At 44.6% G+C, this 16,202-nt stretch overlaps 2 protein-coding genes across 4 annotated transcripts in view; both read left to right on the top strand.

Annotated features, from left to right (window-relative positions):
* TRAF5 (TNF receptor associated factor 5) overlaps positions 1-8,018 on the top strand; it is a 46,365-nt gene extending 38,347 nt beyond the window's left edge. For 2 of the 3 annotated variants that reach the window (XM_021063867.2, XM_084978120.1), the window contains 3 exons: positions 1,733-1,873; positions 3,960-4,128; positions 5,112-8,018. In XM_021063867.2, the coding sequence (XP_020919526.2) occupies positions 1,733-1,873; positions 3,960-4,128; positions 5,112-5,689 (888 nt within the window). In that variant the 3' untranslated portion in view covers positions 5,690-8,018. The remainder of the gene's footprint in view (positions 1-1,732; positions 1,874-3,959; positions 4,129-5,111) is intronic. The other variant, XR_014816607.1, reaches the window with a different exon arrangement.
* Positions 8,019-14,357: 6,339 nt separating this feature from the next.
* The window catches only part of LOC100739139 (uncharacterized), a 46,621-nt gene continuing 44,776 nt past the window's right edge, over positions 14,358-16,202 (top strand). Inside the window, exon 1 of the mRNA XM_084978167.1 lies at positions 14,358-14,484. The gene's annotated coding sequence lies outside the window, so the exon portion shown is untranslated. The remainder of the gene's footprint in view (positions 14,485-16,202) is intronic.

Genomic DNA, 16,202 nt, shown 5'->3' with positions numbered 1-16,202 from the left:
GATTTAAGGGCCAAAATTTGAACTAATGTTTGCCAGTAATAAGGAGCTAATAGAAGTTTCTAAATAGGAAGATACTTGGCCGGTTAATTGTTTGGCTTTGAAAGTAAGATAGCTGGCCATAGCATGGAAGGTGGACGGGGGAAAGAAGAGAATGAGGACAGAGGGACCAGGCAGAAAGATGCTGCAATAAACTAGACAGGGTAGCAGTAGAGCCTGGCCATTGATGAGTGAGGAACCAGAGCCAGAACGCCTGGGTTTGAGACCCAGCTCCACACATAGCATTTTGGGCAAGCTTCTTAACCTCCTTCTTCCACAGTGTCTTCATTTGTAAATGGGGCTGTAGTGAGGGTCAAATTTTACATAAAAATAAGATAAACTATATAATTATGTAAGTGCACTTATATATACTTATGTATTTAAATTATATAGCATATAATCCATTTATATTTATATATTATGTATGTATACATTTATATAAATGCATATTTATAATTATATAGAAGTTTATATATACTATTAAGTTATTTCATATACATAAATATTGTATATAATATATGTTTAAATCATGTGTGTGTGTGTGTGTGTGTGTGTAAGCTCTTAGCACAGTGCCTGGCACATAATAAGCAGTTCAGCATTAGGTGGAAGCAAGATACTGGAGGTGGTGACAGTGAAGGTGAAGGTGAGGGCTTGGCCGAGGCCGTGTCATTGGGGCTGAAGAGAGGGCACTGAGAGACCTTGGCAGGTTGGACAGGCATGCTATAGTTGAGGCAGGGAACACAGTTATGTTATTAATTAAGACACGCTCTACAAACAAGAGCAGGTTAGAGGGTGGGGTGGGCGAGAGGGCACACTGAGTTGGCTTTGCTCGGGGATGTCTGGTGCACGGGTGGACATCAGTTCTTGGGGTTTAAGTAGAGGCTCCTGGGGCCAGAGACCAGATGGTCGTTGCAGCCATTTGTGCCTCTTTTCTAACCCATGTGTCAGACACCCTCTGCATGCCAGGCGCTGGGCTCGGCTTGGGAACCAGGAAATAAGTGATAGGTAGCCTCAACAGTTCAGTGGAGAAAAAAAATGACAAAAATAACCAAAAAAGAGTAATGTGGGTGTGGTGGAGTATGGTCAGGATGTCATGGAGCTTCAGAGCTGGCCTCGTTAGTGGAACTCCTCGTGTGGAAATATTTCTGGGGCGATATGCCCTCGGGTGAGGTTTAAAAAGTGGTTTTTTTAGGTGAAGGGAGAAGTAAGTGTTTCCTTCTCTGTAAAGTGAGCCTGATGGTCCTACTCAAATCATAGGCTCCTCTGAGGATTAAAAGAGCTAATGACTATAGGGTTTCATAGGCTCTCAGCTATTCTTATTGATGCTGTGCAGATAGCATCCAGTGTGGCTCGGCATCCGTCCTCTGTGCTTGTTTAATAAGTGCATATTGCATGGAAGAAGAGAACCAGGTTAGCAGATTTAGTCACGTGATGCCACTGTCATCAGATGAACCATCAAAATGTGTCACATGTAGAAAAGGCTGCTGAGAAATCTGTGGATCCTTTTTTTTTCTTTTGTAGCACCTGTGAATATTTTCTTAGAATTATATAGTACTCTACCTGTGTTCTCTATAAATACGTGTGTGTTTTTCCTAGAAATACTTTCTTACCTGCAGTATTTTCCTAGAACTATGTTTAAATTATTTTAACTCATAAGCATGCATGTAAGTGACTGCATTCATATTCTTTTAATTAGATTTCTGACTTATATAAAAGCCTAGAACAAAAAGAAAGTAAAATCCAGCAGCTAGCAGAAACTGTAAAGAAATTTGAAAAGGAGTTCAAGCAGTTTGCACAGTTGTTTGGCAAAAATGGAAACTTCCTCTCAAATATCCAGGTGAGAAATGGCCTTTTTTTGGGGGGGGGGAGTTGTTTTCTTTGTTTTTTTTTTTTTTTTTTTGCTTTTTTAGGGCCCAGGCTAGGGGTCCAATTGGAGCTGCAGCTGCCAGCCTATGTCACAGTCACAGCAAAGTGAGATCTAAGCCGTCTATGAGCTACACCAAAGCCCATGGCAACGCTAGATCCTTAACCCACTGAGCGAGGCTGGGGATTGAACCTGCAACCTCGTGGTTCCTACAGATTCATTTCTGCTGTGCCACGATGGGAACTCCATTCTTTTAACTTTTTAAATGGAAATAATTTTAAATGTGCAACAATAAGATTCTGCGAATTATACCTGTATGTTCTCCACCCAGATTCCCTCATTATCAGTATTTTGTCCCATTAGCTTCATTCATTATCCCCTAACCCGCCTCTCCCATCTCTGACCCTGTCCCCTCTTCTCTGTCTCTCTAGGTGGAGGTGGGTGTGGGTGTGGTGTTCTGACTTTTTGAGAGTAAGCTGCCTGTGTTGGGGCCTTTACCCTGGCAAACTTCAGTTCGTATTTCCTAAGGATTAAGATGCTTTTCACACAACCCCAGTACCTTTAGCAATGTCAGTGCATGTTACAGTGGTACAGTCCTTTCATGTGATGCATGGCAGTTAGGATTTTAATTAATGTCGGGTCAATACTAGTCACCTGATTTCAGATTCCTTGAGAGCATCTGTAGTTCTGCAGAGGAAACTATGAATTCCCTTGGGAAGAAAATGCCTTAAACATCACTAAAACATGGCAAAAATTACTTTGTAAATCATGAATGTCAGATAACCATAAACAGATTCCTAAAGAATAATGTTTTTATTGTGATTATGAAATTTACAGTGAGAAAGATTTCAAGACGTGGTATGGCAGTATTTTTGAAATCTGGGTATCCCAGAAACTAGGCCATATGACGTCTATCCTTTGCCAGCAAATCACATGGATGTTTGTGTGTGTGTTATGTGTGTGCAGAAAAAAGGAAGTTCATCACAGGTTATGATCTCAATTCTGAACTTTTTTTTTTTTGTCGTTTTAGGGCCGCACCTGCAGCATATGCAAGTTCGCAGGCTAGGGGCTGAATCAGAGCTATAACCGCAGGCCTACACCACAGCTCACAGCAACACTGGATCCTTAACCCACTGAACAAGGCCAGGGATCGAACTTGCGTCCTCATGGGTACTAGTTGGATTCTTAACCCAATGAGCCACAATGGAAATTCCTCAATTCTGAAGTTTTTCTAACACAAAAACCTGTTAAGAGTAAAGGCCCTGAGGACAAGGGTGGAGGAGAAATATGGTAGTTTTATTTAATCCCTTCCTTCTAAAGAGAGCACCCAAGGGTTGAGACCTACCTCAGGGCACTTCTGCATCACCTGCAGTGGCTAGAACAGGTGGGCCTCCTTGTATCACATTCTCTTCTAGCCAAGCAGGAGTGAATCAGAAGAGTAGCAGTCTAAGAAGCTGAAGTGCTAGGGTAAGAGGAGAGACGAGGCAAGACGAAAACAGAAATAGAAAGATAGGTTAGAGAACCAAAGAGGAGAGAAATTGAGGGAGGAGTGAAAATCAGATGAAGAGCAATTCAAAGATTTGAAACAGGAGGAGTTTCCACTGTGGCGAAGCAGCAACGAATCTGACAGGAACCATGAGGATACAGGTTCGATCCCTGGCCTGCTCAGTGGGTTAAGGATCCGGTGTTACCGTGAGCTGTGGTGTAGGTCACAGACGCAGCTTGGATCCTGCGTGGCTGGGGCTGTGGTGTAGGCCGGTGGCTACAGCTCGATTGGACTCCTAGCCTGGGAACCTCCATGTGCTGCAGGTGTGGCCCTAAAAAGCAAAAAAAAAAAGAGGATTTGAAACAGGAGCTGAGAGACCGTGAAGGGGGAGGAAGGTATTACGTGACTCATCTCTCTGAAATCCTCACTGATTTTTTTTTCTTCCGGACCCTGCATTTTTCATTTCCTTAGTTAATTCTTAAGGTAAAATATTTGCGATGAAACATGTAACCTCAACAAATTATTAAGATATTGACTCAATTTTTTTTCACATGATCCATTTTGTGCTGAAAGGTCCTTGCCAGCCACATTGACAAGTCTGCTTGGCTAGAAGTTCAGGTGCGTCAGTTGTTACAAATGGCTAACCAGCAACAAAGCAAATTTGATCTGAGGCCTTTGGTGGAAGCGATCGATGCAATGAAACAGAAAATCACCCTGCTAGAAACAAATGATCAAAGATTAGGTATGTCTAATGTTTTCTGCTTCTCTTTTGGTGACTCATTGCTTTTGCCTGTATTCATGAAACAAGCACATGCCTGGCCCATGGAGAGGCACAGCAGTCCAGGATCAACAATGGTTGAATCTGGCCTTTGTGAAACAGAACAGCATGAGATTCTGGCCACTCAGGCAAAAATGACAAAGGGCCACGAGCGGAGCTGGAACAAGAAAGGGGTGGAAATGGGTCCGGAAATTCCAAGGACAGGGAGTGGTGGTTTTGAGGGAGAGTAGACAGTCGTGAGGCTGGGGGAGAGAGATGATGGGAGCACTGATTTGAATGTAGAAAAATGGAGAAGGGTTTGGCTGTTTGAAGCATTCCCGAGTTCCTGCTGTGGCACAGATTATGGATCCCTCATGTCCCTGTGGTGGCTTGGATTTGATCCCTGGCCCAGGGAACTTCCGTAAGCCCTCAAGTATGACAATAAAAATAAATGAATAAATAGATAGATACACAGAATAAAAAGCATTCCAGTTAAAAATCAGTGGGGCTCACCATGCAGATGCCCGCTAGCTGGTTCAGTTCAAGAGGATGCATTTGGGCTTTCTTGGTGCCAGTCTTGCCAAGACATGAGAATCACTGAATTGATTTTTTTTTTGTCCTTTTTACAGCTGCATCCATGGCATATGGGAGTTCCTGGGCTAGGGCTGGAATCCAAGATGCACCTGCAACTTACGCCACAGGTTGCCACAATGCCAGATCCTTAACCCACTGAACAAGGCCAGGGATCGAACTCACAACCTCATGGATACTAGTTGGGTTCTTAACCTGCTGAGTGAGCCACCATGGAAACTCTTGAATTGATATTATTGATACGAACGGCCCACTAGTGAAGGCTGAATTTAGCTCATCTTTGGGATGTCAGAATTTGATTGGATCTCTTCAGATAACAAAATTCCACTTTGAGCAAATTCTAAAGACTAAATTCTAAAGATCTTTTTCCTTTGCAGTTGTTTTGGAAGGGGAGACTAACAAACATGATGCCCACATTAATATTCATAAAGCGCAGCTGAGTAAAAATGAGGAGCGGTTTAAACTGCTGGAAAGTGCCTGCTACACTGGAAAGCTCATCTGGAAGGTGACAGACTACAAGCTGAGGAAGAGGGAGGCGCTGGACGGACACACCGTGTCCATCTTCAGCCAGCCCTTCTACACCAGCCGCTGTGGCTACCGGCTCTGCGCCAGAGCGTACCTGAATGGGGACGGGTCCGGGAAGGGGACGCACCTGTCGCTGTACTTTGTGGTGATGCGCGGGGAGTTTGACTCCCTCCTGCAGTGGCCGTTCAGGCAGAGGGTGACGCTGATGCTTTTGGACCAGAGTGGCAAAAAGAACCACATTATGGAGACCTTCAAGGCAGACCCCAATAGCAGCAGCTTTAAAAGACCCGACGGGGAGATGAACATTGCCTCTGGCTGTCCCCGCTTCGTGGCTCATTCCACTTTGGAGAGTGCCAAGAACACCTACATAAAAGATGACACCCTCTTCTTGAAAGTGGCTGTGGATTTAACTGACCTGGAGGATCTCTAGTCACTGCTTGTGGGGCGACAAAAGGTCTCCTTGGATCCAGAACCTGTGGCTAATGTAGAGACGGAATCTCGGTTCAGGACACATTTGTATTTGGCTTTTTGCCCTTGATGTTTGGAGTCCATTTAAGATTTCCCAAGTGCTGTCTTCTTTCTGCATTTTACTCTGTCCCAGGTTGAAGCTTACAGCACCTGGAACATCTCATCATTATTTATATTTGTATATCTTTGAAAGATGTTAATGTTCTTTAAAGTAAGGCCTGGGGCGCACCTCTTTTGCTGGTGCTTCACACGGGGTCCCAGGGTAGGCTTCTGTAATATTAAGTGTTGAGGACACGGGGATAGAATTCCCAGCTGAAAATGCCTTGGTATTTTATTGTTTGGCCTATTGATTCTTGACCTGACCTCAAGCCTGCAAAAGCCATCCTTTAGGGTGGGCTATTCTGGTTAAGTAGATACGCAGTGTACTTCAAAGTCACGTGCCCAGTTTGGACCAGACTTGCTTTGCTCAAATACTGTATCTGTGGAAATTACTACACCTCTGATAGTTTCACGAAATTTACAAGTAGTCAGCAAGCATGGTTTTGCAAGACTGCATAAGAACTGGTGAACAGGAGTTCCCGTCATGGCGCAGTGGTTAACGAATCTGACTAGGAACCATGAGGTTGCGGGTTCGGTCCCTGCCCTTGCTCAGTGGGTTAACGATCCGGCGTTGCCGTGAACTGTGGTGTAGGTTGCAGATGCGGCTCGGATCCCACGTTGCTGTGGCTCTGGAGTAGGCCGGTGGCTACAGCTCTGATTAGACCCCTAGCCTGGGAACCTCCATATGCTGCGGAAGCGGCCCAAAGAAATAGCAAAAAAGACAAAAAAAAAAAAAAAAAAAAAAAAAGAACTGGTGAACAGAATAAGCGTTTTCATTCTCTCTGCCGAGGTAAAACAATAAGTATATATATATGTAGGAGATATAGCCATCTAATTAAAATTCAGATTTTATTCGGTTTAGCCATGTGAAAAAACTGTTTTCAAACAAAACAAATAGGAGCAGTTTCATAAGACTCAATTATATATATATTATTATTATATTATTATTAATGCATTATTAATGCCTAGTTAAAAGGCATTTTGGGGGAGTTCCTGTCGTGGTGCAGTGGTTAACGAATCCGACTAAGAACCATGAGGTTGCGGGTTCAATCCCTGGCCTTGCTCAGTGGGTTAAGGATCCGGCGTTGCCGTGAGCTGTGGTGTAAGTTGCAGACGCGGCTCGGATCCCAAGTTGCTGTGATTCTGGCGTAGGCTGGCAGCTACAGTTCCAATTAGACCCCTAGCCTGGGAACCTCCACATGCCGCAGGAGCGGCCCAAGAAATGGCAAAAAGACCAAAAAAAAAAAAAAAAAAGCATTTTGGTAATAGGATAATAGTAGTAAATTAATGTGAGGATGGGCAGAATTTAATACATGATGAAAAAATATAAATGGATAAGAGGACCTGAAAGCCTTGGGAGAACACAATTTTAATTTCCCGTGAATATAAGGAGTACTCCAATCTGAAACTGATGGCTAAAGACAGTATCTCCTTTTTAAAAGGAATTTTGAATTCATAAGCTGGTATGGAAATGGACATGTGTATAAACTTGCGATGTTTCCTGTTGAAATCCCGAGTACCTGGTGAAGAGCAGAAATGCTCATGTTCTCCTTCTGCTTCTCTCTGTGTGGGTCTGGGAGGGTAAACACAGGTCGAGACTGAGCAGCCTGAGCTTAGCAAGGACCTACACGGTTTTCCTGAGGCCCAGCCCTGGTTCTGCCACTGACCGTCCCGCACTCAGCTGGCTCCCTTGCGCGTGCAAGGGCAGGTGCAGCGGGCTGAGGGCCACTTCGTGCAGCTCACGTGGGTGATGCCCAAGCACCCTGCAACTCCTGATTAGTTAACCTCGAGACACAGCATAATTTATACCACCGGCTTCTGGAATAATTGGAACTTTCTTCATCTCTTCTGTGACATTTTCAAGATGCCAAAGACTCATATTGTAGACCTCACCCCAAAGGGTTAAATTCCAAGACCTAAGTTCACAATAGAATAGCTAAAGAGCGACACTGCAGCAGCTGCTGGTGAACTTGGTCCGGCCTCAGCCAAACTCAGGAAGCATCCAGAGTCCCTTCATCATCGAGACAGTGATCACAGAACAAGGTTTTCCAAAATGAAAAGCACTTCCTTCTCACAACATAAGAGTTACGAGTTTTGTTTTAAAGAAATAGATACGTGAACTATTGTCCCTTTTTTATGATCTGAACAGTTATTTGTATTCTGTATCTGTGGGATTTAAATTCTGATTTCCACTTTGGTCTGATTTCAGTTCCTGCTGAAAAGAAAGCAATACTCTAGGCATGGAGGGGGAGTTAACAACCTCGAGAAGGTATACGCAGGATGAATGTAGGGTGGGGAGCTGGGGTAGATATACATGCGCATGAACAGATCTGAATGCTGAATGGTCTCCAGATGTGATGTTTTCAGAGAAGCAAGAAAGAGTCACAGGACCAGTTCCCAGGGCCAGTCTAGAATGCATGCCAATGGAACAGAGAGGAAGGAACCCTTTGTAAGGGCCCTTGGACAATGGTCTGCACCGCAACTACCTCTTTTCTTTTAAAAGTGGTTGGAGACATGGGTCTTAATCTTACATAAGAATTCTGGGCTTTGGGAAGTTCCCATCATGGCTCAGTGGTTACAAATCTAGTATCCATGAGGATGCAGGTTCAATCCCTGGTCTTGCTCAGTGGGTTAAGGATCCTGGGAACCTCCATATGCTGTGGGTGTGGCCCCCCCCCAAAAAAAAAGATAGAGAGACAAAAGAATTCTGGGCTGGGAATTCCCACTGTGGCTCAGTGGGTTAAGAACCCAACTAGTTATTCATGAGGATGTGGGTTTGATCCCCGGCCTTGCTCAGTTGGTTAAGAATCCAGCATTGCTGTGAGCTGTGGTGTAGGCCGGCAGCTATGGCTCCAATTTGACCCCTAGCCAGGGAATTTCCATATGCTCTGGGTGTGACCCTAAAAAGACCCCCCTCCCCACACACACACACGAATTCTGGGCTGGAGACAAAGCTTTGATGGCTGCACAGTAGAGGACCAGGCTTGAAATCTTCCAGAAACATACATCACAGTTTAGGGAGGGAAAAGAGGAGCCTGGAAAGCATTTGGAGAAGAGGTCAGAGGTAGGAAAAGGACCAAGGGAGGCGGGAAGGGAACGGAGGGTCAGTAGGGCCAAATGCCACCCTGAGACCAGCGGTCGCCCCCAGGGCACACACAGCACTCCTGAACTCATTATCTCCCCGTCCTGCTCCCTCCTCAAGCCTCTGTCTCTGACTCGGGCCTTTGCCACAAGCTGCAGACTCTATATCCAAGCAGCTGCAGAACATCTAAGCATAGAAGGCCCACAGGCACTTCAAAGTCCACCTCACCCTCGGCCCTGGAAATCATCCCACCCCCTCCCCACCCGAGCCAACCTGCATTCAAGACTAAAACACATTTTTAAATTGCTTTGGCCAGAATTCCCATCATGGCTTAGTGGCTAAAGAATCTGACTAGTACCCATGAGGACTCAGGTTCAATCCCTCGTCTCCCTCAGTGGGTTAAGGATCCAGCGTTGCTGTGAGCTGTGGTGTAGGCCGGTGGCTACAGCTCCGATTGGACCCCTAGCCTGGGAACCTCCATATGCCACGGGGGCGGCCCTAAAAAGCAATAAATAAATAAATAGCTTTGGTCTGTTGGAGTAATACTTGCTTGAATGAAACTCCACGTGGACACTACAGTCTGGCTCCGGGATTCCAAGCAAGTATGTGAGCATGTAAGCTGTGATGAACGCCTTGAAGGAGACACACTGCAGTGAAAGGAGCGTGCTGGGTGGGGAATCTGGATGTACTTGGGGTCGTCAGGGAAGGCATTTATGCTGCGGTAACGTAATATTCCGTGCGCACATATTTTCTGGATGCTCGGCCTTGTGTGAACCACCTTATAAAATCTGAGGAATTTCCTGTGAGGAAATCTGCCTCCTAGACTCTCTGTAGTACAGGCATGTGGCCCAGGCCCCACCAATCAGGCACAGTCATGCACACTTGAAAGGCACAATTGGAAAGATTTTTTTTTTTTTTCCACCAGAAGATGTGCAAGATGAAGTAGGAAGTGTGCCAAACTCTGGCTTCCCAGCGGTAGGGGTGGTGAGGGGACCAGGGGCAGAGCTGCTGGCACCCAGTCCTGATTTCTGTAGGCTGTGTTTATAGAAGTTGTGGTTTGGGTGTCAAGTTAGGGTGACCGTAGCAGTGGGTTTTCACTAGCGCCTCCAGAATGTTTGGGTGTGTACCCTGGCTGTGCTGCACCCACATCTGCCCTCTGAGCTTCTGGAGTTTCTGTGGGCTACAGACTATTAATAAAGCCCCTTTCTCAGCCAGAGCGACTGCATTGTTTGTAACTAAACCTAACTGAATCAAGCTGCGACCTGACAGATGAGTGAGCCATGGGAGGGGCTGCTGGGATGAGAATTCCGGGCAGAGGGCACTGAGGAATGAAAACATTGGTGGAAGGAAGTCTGTTAGAAGAGGGGAGAGTGGCACTTGATGAGGTCAGATGCGGAACCAGGCCCAGGGTCCAGTGCTGGAGTCATGGCAGGGAGTTTGTGGTTCTTTTGAAGGGTAATGAAAGTTGACCTGAGGAGTTCCCGTTGTGGCTCAGTGGTTAATGAACCCGACTAGGATCCACGAGGACGTGGGTTCACTCCATGGGTTAAGGATCCAGCATTGATGTGAGCTGTGGTGTAGGTCACAGGCACGGCTTGGATCTGGCATGGCTGTGGCTGTGGTGTAGGCCGGCAGCTGTAGCTCCGACTGGACCCTTAGCCTGGGAACCTCCATGTGCCGAGGGTACGGCTGTTAAAAAAAAAAAAAAAAAAGTTGACATGGTTCTGGCGGGGAATACAGGATGTGATTGATGCGTTCTAAAAAGTGGCTCTGTGAAGAGCACTGACAAAAAGGGGACAAGAGAGGACATGGGAAGAGCATTAAAGTTACCCCCTAGCGTGGTCTTGTTCACATGGCTGTGCCCTGTCTAGATCATACACTCTTCAAGCCCCAAACTGTATAATTCAAGTACACAGTAGGTGCTCAGTGTAGTAAACCAAAATGCATAGAAACACTAATGCAGAGTTCTCATTGTGGCTTAATGGGGTGAGAACCCGACTCGTGTCCATGAGGATATGGGTTCGATCCCTGGCCTCTCTCAGTGGGTTAAGGATCCAGTGTTGTTGCAGGCTGTGGTGTAGATCACAGATGTGGCTTGGATCCTGCATTGCTCTTGCTGTGATGTAGGCTGACAGCTGCAGCTCCGATTCAACCCCTAGCCTGGGAACTTCCATATGCCACATAAAAAACAAAACCAAAACAAAATAAAATACTAATACACTGAACTTTTGTAACATGTCTGCTAGGCAGGTATTGTGCCTATTCTATAGATGGAAAAACTGATCATTGGAGAGAGCTATGTGCTGTGTGCTGGGTGCTGTTCTAAAAATTTATACACTCAATATACACTACAAACTAATCCTCACGGTAATCTTATGGGGCACATGCTATTTTATCTATTTTTACAGATGAGGCAATAGGCACAGAAAGGTTATGTAACAAACCCTAGGGTACAGAGCTAAAAGTGGTAAAGCTAAAAGTCATAAAGCCACGATCCAGGTAGTCTGGCTTCAGAGGCTCCACTCTTAACCACTATCACGACTGCCTCATATGGGAGTTCTACATGTTTCTATAAAAATATAAACTTAAAGGAGTTAAGACATAATAAGAGCAACCACTAGGATAAAGATTAAATGTATGAGTTTCGAACGACTAAAGAAAAAAAAAAAAAGCTGGAAAAAGCTAACTTTATCAAACCCAAGACAGAAATGAGAAGAAAACAACAGGAAACATGATACATAGAAAAAACAAGTTAGAATTAAACCCAAATACGCAAAGGAGTGAAATGTTACTATTAAAAGAGGAAATATCTCAAATGTGGGGGACACGTGTATATGTTTTTGAAATACTCATCTAAAACAAAGCCATTCTAACAATTCCCTTACTGGGTGTATCCTCAGAGATGCTCTGGCACAAGTGTACCAGAAGACATATACGAGAGGGTTTACGGCCAGCACTGTTTGTAACAGCAAAAAAAAAAAAAAAAAAAAAAAAAAAATTTGGGGGAAAACCCCAAACAAACAAGGACGGGACAGATGTGGAGCAAACAGAAACCCTCCCACATTGCTGGTAGAAGGGTAAACTGGTACCAGCACTGGCTAACAATTTGGCAATACCAAATAAAGGTGAATTATGCAAACTCTTCCACCCTACAATTCCATTTCTAGATGCATACCTCCAAATTCTTGACATATGCCCAAAAAGACGTGTACAAGAAGGCTATTAACTTGTACTGTAATGGCAAAATAGAGGAATCATTAAATTGCTAGCAACAGGAGAATGCATAAATTGCTTTATAGTCATACAATGGAGTACTATTCAGCATTTAAGATGAAAAAACTATAACTTACATGTATCAACATGGGGAACTTTCACAAATATAATTTTGGTGACAAAACAAGGTTACACAATGGCATCGTGTTAGGTTTAAAAAACATATGAAACAATATATATATGTATATACATGGTACACATACAATACACACACACACAGCATGTATAAAAGCTTTCATGGGAATAATAAATACTACACCCAGGGGAGGAGTTACTTTTGGGGCAGAAGAAAGGGGGAATGAGATTGCAGAAGGGTTCACAGGGGACTCCATCTCAATAGGTAACATTAAAAGCAGCAGCAAATCTGGGAAAATGCTAAAATGCAATTAAGTTAGGTGGATGGTATACAGGTGTTCATTATATGATTCCCTGTAACTTTATACATGTTTGTAATATTTCACTTTGAACATTTTAAAGAAAATGAGCTTTCAACTCGATTCTACAAAAAGAACAAAATAAACCAAAGAAATAAGAAGGAGGAACATGATGAAAGTACACAACAATAGAAGAGAAAAAACTAAGATACAGGTTATCAATAAAATCAAAAGTTGGTTCAATACATCTGATGAAGAAAAAGGAAAAAGACTCCAATAACATATATAAGAATGAATTAAGAACATGAGATCAAAAAATGTTAATACCATGGACAACTTTATACACACATTTGAAAATGTAGATAAAATCGGTATCTTTCTAGGAAAAAAAATTTATCCCTTAAAAAGCCACCACAGGCAGATGGCTTTAAAGATGAATTCTTCAAAACCCAAGAACACATCATTCACATGCTATGTCTATTCCAGGGTTTGTAAAAATAAGGTACTCTGCCTGATTCATTTTGAGACCTAGCAGAAAATGATGTCAAAACTAAACAAGGGAGTTCCCATTGTGACTCAGCAGGTTAAGCACCCAACTGCTATCTTTGTGAGGATGCAGGTTCAATCCCTGGCCTCACTCAGTGGGTTAAAGATTCCGTGTTGCTACCAGCTGAGCTGCAGTGTAGGTTGCAGATGGGCTTGGATTCAGTGTTGCTGTGGCTGTGCGTTTGGCCTCAGCTGCAGCTCCAATTCGACCCCTGGCCTGGGAATTCCCATATGCCAAGGGTGTGGCCATAAGAAGAAGAAAAAAAAACCCACACTAAACAAGGGCAACTAAAGAAACCAGAAGACAATCTTATGAATATAGACCCAAAAAAATCCTAAATTAAATACATAGCAAATTGCATCCAGCAACGTACTGGAAGAACACATACTCGGATTGTAAAGATGGTTCAGCATTAGAAAATCTATTATTGATATGATTTTCTCTAAGGCGAATACTGAAAGTATGTGGACTTTAACAAAAAGAACTTGGCAAACTAGGAAAAGAACAAAGTGCCTTTAATTTTTTGAAGAATGTACCTACCACAAACCTTCAGAAAACATCATAAACTTTACAAAAGATGCAATCCAAATAATTTCTGCAAAGAATTAAGTACCCTTGATGCTACAGCGCTGTATTGGATTTCTGGAAAAAGCCAAAACTATTTACGGATAAATGCTTACCTACTAAATCCAAGAGAATTTATTAAGAATACAATGGTTTAGCGAAGCGACGTGATAGGTCAAAATAGCAAGAAAACAAATCATCATAGAGTACAATGATAGTCCACTCGGAAGACCAAACTAAAGTAGCAGCAAAACTAAGGAAAAACCTAAAAGGAAATGTGCAAAACACCAAAAAAATTGCAAGCCTTCGCATGAATAACAAGGGAAGACTTGACTCCCTGGAGAAATAACCCCCCCCCCCCCGGCCAGTGATAAGTCTCCAAAGGGGACTAGCATCAAATCTGGGCAAATTAAAGTACCGAAAACTTGGCCATTTGGTGACAACCTATTACAGAATTTGAGACTGACTCCAAAACAAAATCGTGCAAAACGTTGCCATTTGGGGACAATCTATCCCGGAACATGACCTTGGCTAGAGGTTCCTAAGGTGTGTGGCATCCCTCCGCGAGGACTCAAGCCGCGAGCGGAACAGCAGCCCGGCCGCGCGCCGTCACCGCAGAGCACCGCGCGGCCGGAAGAGCCGCGTCGGCCCCGCCCCTCTGTGTCGTGGGCGGGGCGTTTCCGGTGGCCGGGGCGGGGCGGGGCGCACGAGGTCCGCGCGGGTCCTACCTGGAGCGACACCGCGCGGCAGGGCGCCAGGCTCCGCGGCGTGGGCCGCCGCCGCGCCCGCCCCAGAGGTCGTTTCCCCTGCAGTTTCCAGTAAGTGACGGTCCCAGTCGGAGCTGCGGCTAGAAAGGGGCCGCGCTGGCATTTCTTCGGCAACCCTCCCCATCCCTCCTTTTAAGTCCCTTTCCCGCCTCCGGGTCACTCCTGGTGTGTCCGCCACCCCTGCCAGCGCTTGAGCTTTCCCCAGAAGATGCGTCTTCTCTCTTGAGCGCATCGTTAATCTTAAACGGCCGCTGACCTCCTGTCTGTACGTGGGAGGGTGTGTTTGGCCCGACGCTCGTTCTCACCCTTCCTCGTGCTGCCAGGATGACGGCCCCGCGCTCACAGTCCGCGGGAAGGCGCCCAACCTCCGCTGCTGCCCGCACCTGCCCTTTCCTGCTTCAGAATCTTCCCTCTTCTAACGAAACTCTGGCAAGGACCAGCTCTCTCAGGGCAGCACCTCTCTTCCCGTCTAAAGCCCCTTCTCATTAAAAAATCGCAGCAACGAACAAAAGAATGTCTTAAGACACCGACCTAAGTGTTTTACACTCCTATTTACTCATGGCAGCAATCCTGAAGGAGAGTCAAATGAGAAAACTGAGGCCCAGAAAAGTTAAAGAATTTGCTTGAGGTAACGTGGTTTGCATGCGATGGAGCTGCAATTTGAATCCTTATGTTGCTCACTCCAAAGCCGGTCCATTTTCTCAAATCCTGGACATCCCCCTTTTAGTTGCTTCTCCTGAGGCCTTTTTTCTGAATGCGCTCTAGAAGGGGCCTGTGTATGGAGAGTTGACCTCTAAGAACTTTTTCAGGTTTTATCTGTTCCATTTTACCAGGCGTCTAAGCTCTGAGCTTAGTAATATTTTGCATCCCCGATGTGTACTTATGCCTTCCTAAAAATGTACTCTTGGGAGTTTCTTTAGTGGCGCAGCAGAAACGAATCTGACCAGGAACCATGAGATTATGGGTTTGATCCCTGGCCTCGCTCAGTGGATTAAGGATCCAGCATTGCTGTGAGCTGTGGTGTAGGTCACAGACATGGCTCGGATCTGGTGTGGCTGTGGCGTAGGCCAGCAACTGTAGCTCCAGTTCAGACCCCTAGCCTGGGAACTTACATATGCTGAAAATGCGGCCCTAAAAACCAAAAAAAAAAAACAAGCACTCTTAACCCAGTGTGTATTCATTAATCAGCTATTTTCTCCTGCCTCAGTATGGCTGTCATCACAATCACTGTTTCCAGCAAACATTTGAGCAGCTAGTTTATGTAAGACAATAAAGATAATTGCAGTTTCAAAGAACCCTGAGGTTTAGTTCCTGACCTTAGGAGAAATACGATATTTACTCATAAAAAGACCAAGAAAATAGCAGATAAACACTAACTCACTTGCCCAGAAAGCATTCATTCTATAGGCATAACTTTGGGCAGAAGAGTTAAGTGCTAGATTTGTTTTTTCATCTGTAAAATGTTAAGGTTAGGCAAGTTTATTAAAATTGTGTGAATCTAAATTCAGAGCAAGGACTGCTCACACAATAGATATTAAACAAAAACAAAAACCCAGCACCTGACATAATTCAACATCCATGATTTTAAAAACGCAGCACCATGAACATAATAGGTTCACCTGTCCTCCTCAAGAGAAAAAGCATTTTTATTTAGTTCAACCAAGACAAGGAAAAAAATTATATTTTGACCCCCAGAGTCTTATACGTGTGGAGGTCATTGGTTCTTTAATAGCTGTAGAAAGGACCCAGAGGGACTAGCTGCTGCGACT

The sequence above is a fragment of the Sus scrofa genome, chromosome 9 (genome assembly GCF_054392235.1).
Source record: "Sus scrofa isolate SSC_HxYL_T2T_F1_AM1 chromosome 9, Sscrofa_HxYL_maternal_Yorkshire_Landrace_v2.0, whole genome shotgun sequence".
Classification (NCBI taxonomy): domain Eukaryota; kingdom Metazoa; phylum Chordata; class Mammalia; order Artiodactyla; family Suidae; genus Sus; species Sus scrofa.
This window is presented reverse-complemented; position numbering and strand designations above follow the sequence as displayed.